Raw genomic sequence first — 17882 nt, forward strand, 5'->3', positions numbered from 1 at the left:
TTCCATCACCCCCAAAGATAGACTCTACCTGCTAGCAGTCATTCCCCAACCCCCCTTCCCCAACACCTTGCAACCCCTATTCTACTTTCTGTCTCTGTGAATTTGCCTATCAGTGAACGCCATCTCCCATCCATTAAAGGCATGACCCCAAAGTGGCCTCCATCACTTCTTTCCCCATCTCATGAGTCAGGATTCAGCCAGATGACCACATGTAGGAATAAGGGGCCTGGGAAACAGTCATTAGATCTAGAGAAGGAGCCAAATGGTTATTGGTGGACACTGGCTCTCCCAGCCACAACCACCTCAGTACTCTTTGGGGTGAACACTGGTCAGCCATGGACCTGAACCACCCAGAAGTCTCCAGAGATAAAGGAACACTCCTTGTTCTTTTCTCTTAGCAGGGCAGAATATTTGGTTGATAAATCTTTATGTATTGAGCACCTACTCTCTGCCCTGCCAGGGATGCAGCAATGAGCAAAACAGACATAGAGAAGGAGATGCAGTCTGAAGATACATAATGCAGGGTAGCGTAATTGAAAGTGGTGAGATCCTTGCTGTCTCTGCTTAGGGAAGTTCCCCTGACCTCCCCGTGTCAGGTCCTTCATCAAACCCACTTGACTTGGGTCTCTCTGCACAACTCTAAGTTTGCATTCATTTGTATGATTCTAGGTTTCCTGCTGGGTTCCTGAACAGACCTCATCTGGTTTTGCTCCTCTTTGTGTCCCCAGCATCTAGCACAACGTAAGTGTGGTAGCTCCATGTAACTTTCACAAATTCCATTGCAGGAATGCAATGTGTGCACATATGTACGCATGAACAAATGGATGAGTGAAAAGAGAACAGCAATCTTCCTGCCCCAGAAGCAGTTTCCTTCAGGGGTGGGGGTGGGGTGGGGAGGCAGAGACAGCGAGTGATGTCACAAGAGGTGTCTGGGATGGAAGGTTCTGGAAGGTTGAGTGGGGTAGAAGGGCTGTTGGGAAGGAATACTGCCCACCTTTCTGCTTCTTGTCACCACTACCATCCTGGCTGGACCCAGATAGTGACGAGGTTTGGGAAGGCGCAGCACATGTCCAGATTTCCAGGATAGGCAACCTGTTTATGATCTTTGTGGAAGAAGAAAACGCTCTGAGTACCCAAATGTCTCAGCAACCAATGCCGTGCCATGATGGCCAGGACTCATGACAAGTGACATTGGTACGGGGGAGGGGCATGTGGGGGGTCCTTTGGGATTCAGTGTCTGGCTGTCATTCAGTGGTATATTTCAGTAGGACCTAGCCTTACCGCAGGCACATATTTTGGCCTTGAGCCAGACCCTCAGTATCTTTTTTTTGTTGCACTTTCTCACTGATCGCTGTTGGTGTACAAAAGAGCTATTGATTGCTTTTTCAATATTGATCTTTTGCCTAACCACCTTAGAGAAATTTTTATTGGATAATCTAAGGAGTCAATCATATTCTCTGCAAAATGACAGTGTTGTTTGTTTACAATCCATATTTCCTTCATTTATTTTTCTTATGTTATTGCATTGGCTAGGAAACTTCATCAGTGCTGAATAGTAGCAGTCACAGCTGACATCTTTGTCTTATTCTTGATTTCTTAGAAATTCTTCCAGAGCTTTTGTTGCTGTTATTAAGTATAGTATTTATTGAAAAGTTCTGCCAGATATACTTTACCAAGTTAAAGAAAGTCTTCCATTTCTTATTTGCTAAGAATTTTCATAAACAACAGATATTTCATCAAATTCTATCTTGAAGAGATCATATGTTTTTTCACCCTTTCTCTCTTAAATGCAGTAACTCATATTGATAAGATGTTTAGTGTTGAATAATTTTTGCAGTTACAATAAACCCTATGTGGCCTTTTAAAATGGTGAAATGGGGAGCCTGGGTGACTCAGTTGGTTAGGTGTCAGGCTTTTGATTTTTGGCTCAGGTCATGATCTTGGGATCGTGGGATTGAGCTCTGTGTCCCCATGCTCAATGGACAGTCTGCTTGAGATTCTGTCTCTCCCTCTTCCTCTGCCACCCTCTCCATGTTCTCTAACATAAACAAATCTTTAAAATAAATTGTGAAACATCTTGCATATAAAATAATACAAAAAATCTGAAAATTTAATGAATAGCAATAAATGTCTATACCTATTTCACTTTATGGAATAAAATGATACTAGTAACTTGTACATCTTCTGTGTGTCCTACCTTTTTCTCATGTTCCTCCCTCTCCTGATAGTGTAACCACTACCCTGAACTGTCTGCAGAAACTTTCTTGTAGTTTTAGCACCCAAACAAGTACTAATTAATGTTGCCTGTTTGTAAACTATATATAAAAATCATACTACAACCTACTTCTTTATCAGCACCAGGACTGGGAAATGCATCCAATTTTTTGTGTATGTTCTTGGATTTTTCTTCACAGTGTAGTACAACATAATGGATATGTCTACTCTTCTGTTGATGGACATTAGGGGTTTTCCAGTGTGGGGTTCTTATAGACACTGCTGCTGCAAACATTGTTGTTCATGTCTCCTGGGGCAGATATGCAAGAGTTTCTCTTGGATATATGTGCCTGGGAGTGAAAATGCCAACTCAAGTATATGTACATGTTCACTGTTAATGGTTAGCTTTGTCAATTGGGTGTGCTGTCTTTATCTCACATCCGTAGTGGAGGAGAGCCCCCATTCCCTTTCCCTTCCAGCACTTGGATACATTTTTGTATCTACGGGAAAGGAAATATCTCATTTAATGTTCATTTTTCTCATTATCAAGAACACGAGCATCTTGTCCTGTTTGTAACCCATTCTGTTTCCTGTGAACTGCTTGTTCATGTTTTTGTCCATCTCCTGTTGGATTAGTTATCTATGCCTTTTTAATCCAGAGCAGCTCTTTTCATATTATGGATATCAGTTCTTTCTTGGCATATGAACAGAGCAAATCTCTTATCCCAGTCAGTGACTTGTCTTGACTTACTGTTTTCTGATATCTCAATACATAGACATTCTGCTTCTGGTAAAGATTTTTTAAATGCATGGCTGGATTGGACCTTCATTTGGTTGAAGAGTCATACCATCTCCACTTACAGCTGCTTATGAATGAATGAATGCTCCCAAGACTGAGAAGAAAAAATTATGCTGTGACCATAGGCAAACTAACCTTGTTGTGTCCTAGTTTCATTTGTAAAATGCGGAATAATAGTAAATAACAGTACCTACCTCCTAGGATTATTGTGAAGATTAAATGACTTAATGCACAGAAAACTTTCAGAATAGTGCTCAGCACACAGGAAAGACCCATTTGTTATTTGCTTTGCTTGTCGTTGCTGTTCTGTAATGAACAGTCTTGGTTTTTTTTTTTTTTTTAAGATTTTATTTATTTATTTGACAGAAAAGAAGAGAGTACGCAGTAGGGGGAGCAGTGGGCAGAGGGAGAGGGAGAAGCAGACACCCCAGTGAGCGGGGAGCCCCATGCAGGACTTGATCCAAGGACCCTGAGATCATGACTTGAGCCGAAGGCAGACCCTTAACCAACTGAGCCATCCAGGCGTCTCAATAGTCTTGGTCTTAACAGGACTTCTGGTTTTACCCGGATCCTCTCAGTCCAAGATCACAGGCATTGTCTCCGGGTAGAGCTCCCATATTATCTTTCTCTGTAGAAAATACTCTAAGTGCTTGCCACCTGCACCTTGTAACTGCCTTGTCGAGTCCAGAGTTTCTCAGTGTTGGCACTACTGACATTTGAGATCAGATGATCCTTAGTTGTGAGGAGCTATCCTGGCCATTGCAGGGCATTGAACAGCATCTCTGGTCTCTACCCGCTAGATGCCAGTAGTACTCCCCAATCAAAATGTCTCCAGACATTGCCAAGTGTCCTCTGGGGGTCAGAATGGCCCCTCGTTGAGTACCACAGGTCTACAGAATCAATATATTTGGATATATACTCATTCATCTAATAATGATTGAACCCCTTTCATGTGCTAGGCACTGTGCTATGTGTTAGGGATATAGTGATCAACAAGATAGACACACACACACACACACACACACACACACACCTAGTTATAAAGCTAGATCATGCAATAAAGGGAAAGAGAGGATGGAATAAGAGGGAGTAGGCTCTAGCTCAGCCTGGGATAACAAGGGATATTCCTGTGAAGAACAGATTCATAGGCAGAGGCTGAGTCTGGGAAGGAAGGAATGGATGAAGATTAGGGAGAACAGTGTTTTGAGCATAAGGGACAGCATGTGCAAAGGCCCTGAGGTGAGAGGGAGACTAGAGTGTGTGGGGATAGAGAGAAGGTCCAAGCAGATGGAGCTAAGGAGGTGAGGGGTATGGCAGGAGGTAAGGCTGTCTTTGCATTTATTTCTATACGCCCCTTGTTCTCAGAGGCTAATTGTATATGTCTGCACCTAGAACAGCCAAGCCTCTGCACCCACAGTCTGCTCTGTCTGGAACACACACCCCAGTAGAACTCCACATCCTTCAGGTCTCACTCAACTCAGATGACACCTCCTCAGAGAGGCCTTCCTGACCACCCCAGCATTCTCTACTACAACACCCTGTTCAGTTGTTCTCATTGTGATCATCACCAACCTTAATTTTTTTTTTAATCAAAGGGATACCCACATATCACAAGATTCACCACTTTAAGGTGCACAAGTCAGTGGCATACAGGACATTCACACTGATGTACCTTGTTCCAAAACATTTTCTCACCCCCAAAGGAAAGCGCATGCCCATTAGCAGTCACTCCCCATAGTTCTGTCCCCAGCTCCAGGCACCCCCTCATCTGCTTTCTGTCTCTATGGATTGGCCTGCTTGGGACATTTCCTACAAAAGGACACAGCATCACAGGCTGTGTCCTTTGACATCTGGCTTCTCTTGCTCAGTATGATGTTTTTTGAGGCTCATCCTGTTACTATCTGAACTGATCTTTGTTCCTCTCCTGGCTATTTTTTCCAACTAGAATGTCAGCTCAAGGAGGGATTTTGTCCATCTTTTGCCCAGTGCCTAGAACTCTGCCTGGCACACAGTAGGTGCTCAGAAGACACAAGGAGAAGAGGGTCCCAGGATCCACCTCTGTCTTTCTCCCTCACTGAATTTGTAAGAAACGTTCTTGATGATGGTTCAGCTTGAGAGAAACCAGGGCAGGCCCCCCGATGGCCGTGGGCACTTAATGATTTGAGACCTATCATCTTCCCCTTCTCACGGCTTCAGCAGTAGGGTCAGATCGCTTACATTTTGCTTTATGACCACCACAGAGCCAACAACTCCTTAGACCAGAGGCAAAACCATATTTTCCTGAGTCACAAACACATACACAAATCCATTCACCTGCACAAACGACCACCTCTTTGTATGTTGTCCTGAATCTTGCTTTTCTGATTTAATATCCTGTCTTGAAGAACATTCAGATTCAGTAACCGTGAACCAACCTCTCTGGGGTGTGTACGAATTTTCATCGAGATGACACTCACGTAGCATAAATTAACCTTTTTACAGTGGATGGCTCAGCGGCATTTAATACGCTCACAGTCTTGTGCAATCATCATTTTTCTTCAGTTGCAAAAATGGTTCATTGCTCCAAAAGGAAACTCTGTACACATTGACCCGTCGTTCCCCACCCCCACCCCTTGGTGGGTAATTCTTTGGTGTCTCCAGTCTACTTTGGCTTGTCTTCATATGGATTCTACTCCCAGTTGGAACTCTGGGCAGATCTGTCCTCGAGGTCCTCTCCAGCAGACCCAAATGTTTGTCATGGTGCCCTGCATGAGGTAGATCTTTTACTACATTCTTACTCGTTTTATGTTTTATCTCAAGTTTTACTTTTAAGGGAGATACATAATTTTGTTGTATAGGACACCTTTTCTTTTTTTACTTTGCCGAAGTAAGCCTTTTAAGATATATAACGTATTTTTTTAAAAATAAAACTGGCTGGATGAAATTTTTCTCTTTAGACTGATAGAATAAAAATATAGCTTGAAAGAATGTTATCACCATGCAACAATACTGGGGAGAGTGATTAGGCTTTTATTTCTTTTAAGATTTTATTTATTTGAGAGAGAGAGAGAGAGAGAGAGAGAGCATGAGTGGGGGTTGGGAAAGGGCAGAGAGAGAAGCAGACTCCCTACTGAGCAGGGAGCCTGGTGCAGGGCTTGATCTCAGGACCCTGGGATCATGACCCGAGCTGAAGGCAGACTCCTAACCAACTGAGTCACATAGACACCCCACAATTAGGCTTTTAAACAATACATAATTGGCATATTATGGACAGGAACTAAGTTTCAACAGGAGATGGGAAGTGATTGCTAACAAGCTATTTGCTCCTTAAGTTTTACCTTTAGTGACACCGTTAAATCCAATGAACTTAGCTATGGAACATTTTTGAAGGGTCCACAGCACACCTGATTCACACATTGTAGAATTCATGTTTTTGGTGTAGAGTTTTGGAGTTTTGGCAAATGCTTGGAGTCGTATAACCAGCAGCACAGTCACTGTTGCCAGCCCACCCCCAAATTCCCTCCTGTTCCCCCTTCACAGTCAACCCCACTTCACACCCCAACTCCTGGTAACCTCCAACCTGTTCTCTGTCACTACTGTTTTGCCTTTTCCAGAAAGTCACATAAATGGAGTCATAAGGCTTGTGGCCTTCTGAGTCTGGCTTCTTTCCCTCAGGTCTTCGAGATTTGCTCAAACGGTTGCATCCACAGTTCCATCCCCTGTGCTGTGGCGTTCCGCGTATGGATGTACCATGGAGATGGGAGGGGAAGGAAGGGAGGGGCTGGGGGCTGCGCAGGGCACAAAGAAGGTGTGGGCTTACACCCTGAGGGAGGTGGGAGCCCTGGAGAGTCGCAGGCAGAGGATGGACATGGTCAGACCAACATTTTATTTTATTCTTATTTTTTAATAGTTTTTATGATGGAACATTTCTCACACACACACACACACACACACACACACACACACACACAAATAGCATTATGACCCACGCTTCCCAACGACAGCAACAGCTATCCATTGCTTTGCTCCAATAATTGTCAATGTGGAGCTGGCCTTGTCTCTCTCCATGCGGCCAGGCTCCCGCTGGACCATTTTAAAGCAAACTCCAGATAGTGTGTTATTTCACATGGAATCCTTCAGCAACAGGGATTCTTTAACTGACTCTCAAACCATCATCACACTTCAAAACGTGACGATCCTTTCTTTGTGTCATTTGACATCCATTCAGTGTTCAAGTCCCCACTGACCACAGATGCCTTGTTTGGGTTGGGATGCGGCTGGAATCCACACATTGAATGTGGTTGATGGAATCCACCATTGAGCAGGGTCCCTCTGGCTCATGGGAGGGAGCCCAGGTTCCAGAGAGCTGTGCCTGTCTGGGGGAGCAGTAGTTTGGGGACCTATTTTGAAGACTGGGCTAGATGTGGGGGAAAGAGGGAGCAGAAAGAGAGAGGGAGAAGGGGAGGGAAAGCAGGGTGGGGGAGAGGGAGGGAAGAGAGAAGAAGGAGACAGAAGGAAGCAAGGAGGGAAGGAGGGAAACAGATGAGGGAGAGAGGAGAGAGGAGGGAGAGACAAAGGGAGGGAGGAGGGAAGTTGGTTTGGTGATGGGTAGACAGATGGACAAGTGGATGGAAGGATGGGTGATGGGGAAGGATGGAATGATGCATGGATGGCTGGCAGGGAGGTTGATGGAATGAAGGAAGGGAGGGAGGGACAAATGGAGATAAAAGGATAGATCAGGGTGAGGGACACCAAGTTTCTAAGCCAGGGCCAGCTTCTCCAGGAGGACCTTGGACTTCCTGGTTTCTTCTTTTGTAGCACACTTTATGAAGGTCATTGCATGCGTGTTCCTAGCTTCATTCAGATCGGCTGTGTTTCGCTATTTGCTTTCCTCCATTGATTGATCTACTCTGTGTGTATAAATGCCACAGAGACTCATTTCAGTTCATATTATAATGTGCTTTTCTAGCTACTCATTTTCACTGAAATACACAGCTAGAGTCTGCTATTGTAGAACCGTGCACAGGTTATGGGGCTGTATTTGCCAGACGGTGTATCGTCAGGTTCTTGTAGAACATGAACTGCAAATCTAGAGTTTAGGACTGCTTGACTCTGGTTTCAAGTATAATGTTTGTCACGAGGAAGATAAGACAATTTTCCTTCACGGAAACCACCGACACACTGTTCTCAAATGATGTCAGCCAGTGGTGGAGGACACCGCTGATGATATCTGCAGACATCTTGGATTGGAACGAAATAACATAGGATTTGTGATTTTAATCACATGCTTAGGGGAATCTGATTAATGAAACATGTGGCCAATGTTCAGATGTTTCGGAAATTTTGATTTGTTAAATTCCTAAGTCCATTAAATGGCATTTAAGATTTAGTATCTTCTCAACATTTATGCAAGTGGATCACCCCACGTAACAAAGTATTGCAGAATGGGTGACTCAGCAGAAACTTATTTTCTCTCGGTTCTGGAGGCTGGATGTCCAAGATGAAGGTGTCAGCGGGGCTGGTTTCTGGGGACAGCCCTCTTCATAGTTTGCAGACAGCTGTGTCTTCACAAGATGCAGCAAGAGCAAGGGCTGGTGTCCTTTCCTCTTATAAAGATACTAATCCGGTTTGGTCAGGACCCCATTATTAGGACTTCCGGTAACGTGAATTACTTCCCTAAAGGTTCCATCTCCAAATACAGTCACACTGGGGGGGGGGTAGGGCTTCAACATATGAATTTTGGGGAACATAATTTTGTCTAGGAAAACAACTATTAATTTTTGTCAAGTAAATGTTTAAAAGAATGTTGCTTAATAGGTTTAAGGATTAACACACTGAAAATCAGACAAGGTTAAGGAGTGGTGGTTGACCCCATTGGACACGAAAGGTTTCAAACAACGGAGTCCAGTTCATGAGCATGCAAGGACCCCGGCAGCCACAATCGTCACTGTCCTCCAAGGATGGGTTAGCGACCATGTGATCTGAAGTCTGACCTCTGGACACTGTCTTCCAAGGGGGCCGCCTCAGTCTCACAATGTACGAGAGTGTCTGTCTCCCCACATTCTCACTAATATCAAGTGTTTTTCAGCCTTTTTGAGCCTACTCAATCTGACAGGTGAAATACATCACAATATTTTCTACTGCACTCTCTCATGACTGAGAAAGTCATTTTAAATCTGTTTTCAGGGAACTATCTATTTATGCCCTTTTGGGTACCGGGAGTTTTTCTTACGGATCCACCGGAGTTCTTGCCAGGTAAAGGAAATCAGGCCTTTCTCTATTAGACATGTTTCCTGTATTTTTTCTCAATTTGTTGTGAATCTTTTGAGTTTTTATGGTATTCTTTTGCCATGTGGAAATTAAAAATCTCTTTTTTTTAAGATTTTATTTATTTATTTGACAGACAGAGATCACAAGTAGGCAGAGAAACAGGCAGAGAGAGAGGAGGAAGCAGGCTCCCCGCTGAGCAGAGAGCCCGATGCGGGGCTCGATTCCAGGACCCTGGGATCATGACCTGAGCCAAAGGCAGAGGCTTTAACACACTGAGCCACCCAGGTGCCCTGGAAATTAAAAACTTCCTAACGTAGCAAGATTTTCTGTTTTTCCTTTATGTCCTTTGGGTTTTCATGTCATACTATCCTTAAGGCAACCAAGCAGAACCAAACTCTCCCATGGGTTTCTTTCCCTTGCTAGAGTTCAGAATGTTTCCTCACCCACAGGACCACATAAGGACTTGGTTGTTATGCCCCAGCCATTTAAGAGACTTCTGGAAACTCACGGACTGAATGCCCTCTGGACTTACAACTGCTCTACGATCTGTCACACGGACCCCTCTCCTCCCCTCCTAGGCCTGGGACTAGCATGACTAATCGATCCCAGGATTCTAGGCATGGATGGAAGCTGGCCTCAGACCTGCAGCCCCTTTGCCGGCCCTGCTAAGTTCCCTGCCTTGTGTCTTGCAGTGCTGTGAAGCATGGTGTCTCCGGACCTGGAAAGGCCAAAAACCCCAAGACTCGGGAAGTGGAGATTAAGGACCCTGAAGGAGACATGAGTAAAAACAAAGGTAAGTTGTGCTCGAGTGCATATAGGAAAGGGAACGGGACACAGACTCAGCCAAGCCTTTTCATAAAGGAGCAACCCCACCTTAGAGAGTCAGGGCACACTTGTTCCTTGCCCGGGTCCCTGGCTTTGGCTGATGTGCCTGCAACGGGGGTGGAGGGACGGGCGACTCCTAACTACATCTGATAGGGAGCACAGGCTGTCCAGGCCAGCTGCTGTCTGAGCAGAGCTCCACCAGGCCTGTGACAGGGGGTGAGGGCCCGCTCTTTGGAAACCTCATTTGTATTGTTTGTACCACAGGACGCTGATCACAACACCTCCCTATTAGGACAGCCGTGTGGGTAAAGCACCCAGCAACCATTATACATAGTGCAGATATGATTATACGTGTGTGTGTGTGTATGTGTGTGTTTACAATGTAATAATATATATAGTATAGATATGAATATGACAGGACATATAGTGGGTATCATTGTGTGTGTGTGTGTATATATATATATAAAGTACAGATGCAATTCTATATATAGAAAGAGAAAGAGAGAGGGACAGAGTCCAGATGTAATACGGGCCAGATGTAATACTATAACGCAGATGTACTCACATACATATAATGCAGATGTAATATTATTTATATAATACAGACAATACGTATCATAGAGTACAGGTATATTGTAATTAAATGCTACTCTGTATTACCATTTGTATTTTATATGTTTTATGATAACTTCATAGTGCAGGTATGCGATAATGATTTTCCTCTGTATGCTGTAACCACTTTGCCGGCGGAACAAAGCTCAGGGAACATTATGAGACAGACTGAACTCATTATCTTCCACAGCTGCCCTCTTCCGAGTGCCTAAAATGTTGGCAGGAACGATAGCTTTTATAACCATTCTCAAGTGACAGCGATCTTCAGAATGTCATTCCGGTCACTGTCAGATTCCCAGGGCCCAGGCTGGGTGGTGGAAACAAGAGAAACTGCCTTCTGTGAGGGCTCTAGAGGCTGCAAGTCTGAGATCAAGCAATCGGCTGGGTTGGCTTTTCCTGGAGGCTGTAATGGACAGTCCGTTCCCTGGTCTCCAGGCTCCTGGTGGCCCCCAGCAATCCTTGGTGATCCTTGGTTTACGAAGTCATCACGGCTATCTCTGCCTCTATCATTACATGACGTTCCTCTCTGGGTCTCTCTGTGTCCTCTCCTCTTTCTCTAAGGACACCAGTCATTGGATTTAGAGCCAACCCTACATCCTGAATCTCATCTCGGGGTCCTCAACTGATTCTAGCTGCCAAGGCCCTATTTCCAAATAAGGTCACATTCTGAGATTCTGTACATGAATTCTGGGGGAGCATCATTCATCCCAATACAGCCAATAAAATATCCCTAACCAGGGTCCAGGTGACACCCCTCCACATTTCTGTCCCATTTAAAGCTTCTCCCTTCCCCCAGGCCTCAGGCTGGATGCCTGGAGCAGTGGGGGCGGGGAGGCCGGATGAGCTGTTTTTTCATCCCCTCCAGGATGCTCCCCCCGCAGCGTTGCCCACTGTAAGCTGTCATGCCTCCTGCTATTAACTCTCCTTGGGGGTGGGGGCGGGGGCGGGGGCGGGGGCACTTCTGAACTAGCCTTGCCTTGATGTTGGCTGCCATGGGTTGAATTATATCCCCCTGCCATAGTCTAAATACTTGTGTCCCTCCAAAACTCCCAGATTGCAACTTAACCCCAAGTTGATTACATTAGAAGATGGGGCCGATCAGAAGGGATCAGGCCCCGAAGTCCACGTGAACTGGATCAGTGTCCTGATAAAGAAGGCCCCAGGGAGCTCCCTCATCCCTTCTGCCAAGGGAGGACACAGTGAGAAGCCGCTATCAGCCAGAAAGCAGGTTCTCACCAGACACTGAATCTGCCAGAGCCTTGGTCTCTGACTTCCTGGCCCCCGCAACTATGGGAAATAAATGTTATTTGTAAGTGTCTTGCATCGTGCTAGAATAGTCACATGAACAAAGATGCACCCCAACACTCAGCACCTCGGGATGTGACTTATTTGGAAAGAGGGGTCACTACACGTGTCATTAGATAAGACGAGGTCGTTCGCGTGGGTCCTAACCCAATGACCGTGTCCGTGTGAAAAGGGGCAAGTTGGACACAGACAGGCACACAGGGGGAACGCCGCATGAAGCTGAGGGCAGAGACTGGGATGAAGCTTCTGGAAGCCAAGGAACTCCAAAGATGGCCAACAAATCGCCAGGAATGAGGAGAGAGACATGGAACACGTTCTCCACCAGGGCCTCCAAAGGAGCTAACTGTGCACACACCTTGATCTCATACTTATCATCTCCAGAACTGAGAGGACAGATTTCTGTTGTGTCAGCCACTCAGTCTGGGGAACTTTGTCACGGCGGCCCTAGCCGACTAATACATAGTTCATGTTCTTTGCTCAGTGCCCACTGGTGACTTTCCTCACGGTCTGTGTCTGAACACAGATCTCCAGGTGAAGTGGAATTCTTTCTACTGGCTTCCAGCCAAAGCCTCTCCATGAGGTCCATGTAGTCAAGGGGAAAAATCAGTGTCCCCTAGCAGGTAGACGTGTGGTGTTCTCCCAACCCCGCTGTCTGCTCGGCCATTTCCAACAACCAGCCCTCCAGTGGATAAGTTTCAAAGTCAAGAGTCACACACCCATTTCTCCAAGAGGGTTTCCAGAATCTTCTCTCACTTGGCCCATGGTTGGGGGGCGATGAGCAACACACTGCACACCAACTCTCTCCATAGGAAACCCTGTTCTCCTCTTTCTCTCGGGGTCAACCATTTCACTCCTGAAAGGAGGTGAGTGAGGAAGGAAAACAAACTGGCTTCGAGCCAGCCCCTTTGCCTGGTCCATATAAGTTGGTGGAATCGGGTGGTCTGGGTGATGTTGCTTTAAAACCCGACCCCAAACCTCAACAGCTCAACACAACACAGGCTTGTTTCTCGCCTGCATTATGTGTATCTGGCACTAGGGTTCCTCCCTGACATGTGCTCGCACCATTTTTGTGAGGAGAACGGGGTATGGTGGGTCACACACCGGCCCTTAAACCTTCCGCCTGGGAGAGACACACAACGGTCACTTCTCACATTCCACTGACCAAAGCACGTAGTCTGCCGCGCGTCCATTTTACCTTAAAAAAAAAAACCAACCCTATAAATAATATGGAACTCAAGCTAATGATTCACATGCTAAAGTGCTTAAGGGGGAAATGGATGGGTAGCCGCAGCGCTGAAATGGACAGAGTGATGGATGGATGTAGAGAGATGGTGGGACCGAGATAGGATAAAGCAAATGGAGCAAATGCCAGCAGTTGTGGAAACCACGTGGTAAGAGGATGTTGGCTCTACAGACCTTTCAGGTTTCTTGTAGGTGTGAAATTTTTCACAGTAATTTGTTGGGGGGGGGCAAGGAAAAGTAAGAAAGAGGAAGCGTGAATGGGTTGGCTGGCGTTGGTCATGTGACTTCACCCCGGGAGTGGGATTAATTCAACACTCAGCCCTTCAAGCCCAAAAAGGACACTCCTCCCCCAAAGTTATTAAATTAATAAAAACATTTGCCACCAACCCTGGTGGCTGTTTGCAGTTACTCCTGGGCTGTGGACCATTCATCGAGATGGAGAAGTCCTTCTGAGGCTATCCAAACATGGGCCAGGCCATGAGACCCCAGTAACCATCCCTGATTTTTTTCGGGAGTCAGTCAAACGATTTGGGGCATATCCAGCCCTTGCAACAAAGAACGGTGAGCAGTGGGAAGTTCTGAATTTCAACCAGTACTATGCGGCTTGTCGGAAGGCTGCAAGAGCCTTGATCAAGGTAAATGAGTTATTGATTCATTCAACACTTAGTCGATCATTCATTCTATATGCACAAACATATGGTATAAAATGCACGAGGCACCACAAGATATGAAGGTTCATTGGTGAGAATTTTCCCTTTAATTCTTGACCCCTCTCTTATGGAGGCAGCCACCATTGCCAGTTTTTTGTAAATCCTTTTGGGGAATAAACTATGTGTATATATATTATAAAATTTCTCTACAAGCAAATTTTTACATAAATGGTAGCCTACTCTACCCATCATTCTCCATCTTTGCTATTTTTTTGCTTTAAAAAAAAAAGATTTTACCTATTTACTTGAGAGATAGAGAGAGAGAGAACACAAGCAGGCAGAGGGGCAGAGGGACAAGCAGACTCCCCGCTGAGCACAGAGTTTAACTCGGGGCTTGATCCCACGACCCAGAGATCATGATCTGAGCCAAAGTTCTATTTCTAACTGACTGAGCCACCCAGACGCCCCACATCTTGCTTTTTAAAATCTCTATGTATTAGTTAGCTACTGCTGCATAACAAATTACCCCAAAATTTAGTTTCATGGTGTCTCAGGAGGCTGTGGTCAAGCTGTCCATCTGAAGGTTTGACTAGGGCCAGAGGGTCCACTTGTAAGCTTACTTACATGGCTGGCGATTGGCAAGAGGTCAAGACCTTATTCCTCGTTCCCTGTCCTTCTCCATTGGGCTGAGTGTCTTCAGATTACGGCAGCCTGCTCCCCCAGAATGAGTGATCCAAAAGAAAGTGTGAACAAGATGGGAATCATATCTTCCCATAGCTTCCATGATTAATCTCAGTGACATACTATCCCTTCTTCCGTATTCTACTGGTTACACAGACCAGCCTTGACACAATGTGGGAGGGGATTATACAGGAACACAAACCCCAGAAGGTGAGAATCAGTGAGTGCCATCTTGGAAGCCACCTGCCATGCTCTGAGTTCCTTTCATATTGATTCACTAAAAACAAATCCATACTCTTTTCAGCAACTATGAATATGTATGTAACAATACTGGCATACTGGTGGGTAGTAACGGTGTTTCTGGGCTTTGCTACCATACATGGAGGCACAGAGAACCTTCTTTGTACGATGAATTCTTACAGAGAAAGTGCTTCTATCGGCCCACTCAGAGTGTGTGAGAGACTCTGCTTACCTATTATTCTTGCCAGCATCATATTATAAAAAATGTGCATATTGGCTACTTTGATAGGCATGTTAGGCAGAATTCTACAATGACCCCTCAAGATTCCCAACCTCTGGTATAATCACACTGTATGGACAGACTCCTCCCCTTGAGTATGGGCAGGACTTGTGACTCTGATGGGATTTTCCTCCTGTGCTGGCAAAGGTGAAGAGATTTTGCCGATGGAATTGAGCTCCCTGATCAGCTGACATTGAGTACATCAAAAGAGCAAGGGCTCTGGTGGGCCTGACCTAATCAGGAAAACCATTAAAAGAAAGATTCTTCCGCTGGCTTTGAGGAAGCACATTGCCATGTTGTGGACAGGGCTATGTGGCAGGGGACAGCAGACCACCTCTGGGAAAGCAGTCCCCAGTTGATAGCTGGGAAGAAAACAGGGACCTCAGTCATTTAACTACATGGAAATAAATAGAGCAAATAGTAACTGTGGGAGAAGATTCTCAAGTTTCAGAGGCGACCACAGTCCCTGCAGATACCTTAACTGCAGCTTCCGGAGAGCCTAAGCACAGGACCCAGTGAAGCTGTCCCCAGACTCCTGACCTATGGAAACTGCAATAATATAACATGTGTTGTGTTAAGCTGCTAAGTTTTTGGTGATATGTTAGGCAGCAACAGATAATGATATGATAGGTAGCTCCTATTATAAAAGGGAATGCCTGGTGGCTTTGATTTATAGGAAGTGCTTTCACATTTTGACTCAGACCTGAGTTCCTCTCTCCCCTCCCCTCTGACACCCACATGTCTTCACCAAGCAATGATGAGAACGTTCTTTTAGGATGGAATCTCTGCTCGGCTGCCCTACCATGGTGATGTGACGATTCGCCTCTCCTGAGAGATGATGATCTTTGGCTATGTCCTCAGGTCTGGGGATTCAAAGATCCCTACTCGCCTAATCCTCAGGGATCTAGGCAGTACTAAATCAGTTTATCTGCATATTGCTAGAGACTGTCTACCTGCAGAGGAGACAGCCTGTTTGTTACTAAGCAGAAATACTTATCATGCTCCGAAGCACTGGGAGGCAGATATCTTCAAAAATGCTTACATTTTCCTCAAGAACAGGGTCATTGCCGGCTTTGCCCCGTGTGACTAGAAGAGCCAACAAAGTTAGAGGTTCCCAAAACTCCATGGAGTCATGTTAAGAAAAGCCAGCATTAAGCCTAAAATCTGGGGTGTGGCAAAACCTGGACCTGCCCCAAGGAGGATTACCTTCATGTCTGGGTTTCTGGTTCACTCTCAAGTACATTCAGATCAAGGATACACCTTTATTTATTTTGAAAGATTTATTTATTTGACAGAGAGAGAGGGCGTGAGCGTAGAAGTAGGGGGAACGGCAGGCAGAGGAGAGGGAGAAGTACTCAATCCCCGGACCCTGGAATCATGACCTGGGCCAAAGGCAGATGCTTGCCTGACTGAGCCACCCAGGCGCCCCAAGGCTACACCTTTAAAAGTGCAATTTGTCACCACTTCAGGCTATCACTCTTGGAGTACTTCTGTTATTACAAACAAAAATAAATTCACACCTATTAAGACAGCCATTATCTTTGAAAAAAGGACAAAATAGCGAGTGTCAACGAGGACATGGAGAAACCAGTACACTTGGCTCAGTGGGTTAAAATCTTTCTGGTGGGAATGTAGAATGGTGCAGCCCTTATGGAAGGCAGTGTGGTGGTTCCTCAAAAGATAAAACACGGATTACCATGTGACCCAACAATTCCTCGAGGATTCAAAGCAAGGACTCAGACACATACTTTCGCACCATGTTCACAGCACCATGATAACCAGCAGTCAAAATGTGGAGGCAACCAAGAGTCCTTTGGTAGATGAATGCAGAAGATATAGTGTGGTCCACCCATATAACAAATTATTATTCAGTCTAACAACGGAAGGACATTCTGACTCCTGCCACCACATGGCGGGACCCTGACGACACAGGGCTCAGTGAGAGGACCCAGACCCAGAAGGACACATCCCACAGAACCCCACTCCCAGGAGGGCCTCAGAGGAGTCCCGTCCACAGTGACAGAGAGGAGATGGTGGGAGCCAGGGCTGGGGCAGGGGGTGGGGAGCCCATGCTTCCTAGGAACAGAGTCTCCGTTTGGGAAGATGGAAAGTTCTGGAGACAGGTGGTGGTGACGATTGTACAACAGTGTATGTTTCATGCCACTAAGTTGTGCACTCAAAATTGCTTTGTACAGTTGACCACATTAAAAAAAATAAAATACATACAAACAAGAATAAATAAATGGTGCCTTATGCAGAGGGAGGCAAAGCGGCCTCCTAACAGTCACAAAAATATCACACCCCAGATTTTAGGTTCAACGCTGCCTTTTCCCAGTGTGACCTCATGGGCTTTGGAATCTGCTTTCCCACATCCCAGTGAGCAGATCCCACCCAGAAACAAGACGTCTTTGTGTTTCTGCTTTCTGTTTGTTTGCTTTTGCCTTCCCAGCTGGGCCTGCAGCGTTTCCACGGAGTTGGCATCCTGGGGTTTAACTCCATTGAGTGGTTCATTGCTTCCCTCGGTGCCATCTTAGCAGGGTAAGACTGTGGGCTGGGTTGACTCCAACTGTGGGCGAGCCGCAACTCTGGGCTGGCACCCTGGGGCTGGCTCTGAGATGTGATCGGGGATTTCAGGGGCAACCCCAGGTTAGGAGGCAAGACAGACACACTGACCGGCCAACCTGACAAAGGACTAGCATGTCCCATATATACGGTGCTTTTATAATGAGTAATAAAAAGACAAAGCATATGACTCTTGATCTCGGGGTCATGAGTTTGAGCCCCA

General features: G+C 45.7%; 1 protein-coding gene across 3 annotated transcripts in view; it reads left to right on the top strand.

Annotated features, from left to right (window-relative positions):
- The first annotated feature begins 1048 nt into the window (after positions 1-1048).
- Positions 1049-17882, top strand: part of ACSBG2 (acyl-CoA synthetase bubblegum family member 2) — a 32754-nt gene continuing 15920 nt past the window's right edge. For 2 of the 3 annotated variants that reach the window (XM_032883732.1, XM_032883733.1), the window contains exons 1-4: positions 1049-1185; positions 9955-10055; positions 13652-13881; positions 17547-17635. In XM_032883732.1, the coding sequence (XP_032739623.1) occupies positions 1163-1185; positions 9955-10055; positions 13652-13881; positions 17547-17635 (443 nt within the window). In that variant the 5' untranslated portion in view covers positions 1049-1162. Of the gene's footprint in view, positions 1195-9954; positions 10056-13651; positions 13882-17546; positions 17636-17882 lie in introns of all 3 variants that reach the window. The other variant, XM_032883734.1, reaches the window with a different exon arrangement.

Source organism: Lontra canadensis, unplaced genomic scaffold (genome assembly GCF_010015895.1).
Source record: "Lontra canadensis isolate GAN:19392208 unplaced genomic scaffold, GSC_riverotter_1.0 scaffold88, whole genome shotgun sequence".
NCBI classification, from domain to species: Eukaryota; Metazoa; Chordata; class Mammalia; order Carnivora; family Mustelidae; genus Lontra; species Lontra canadensis.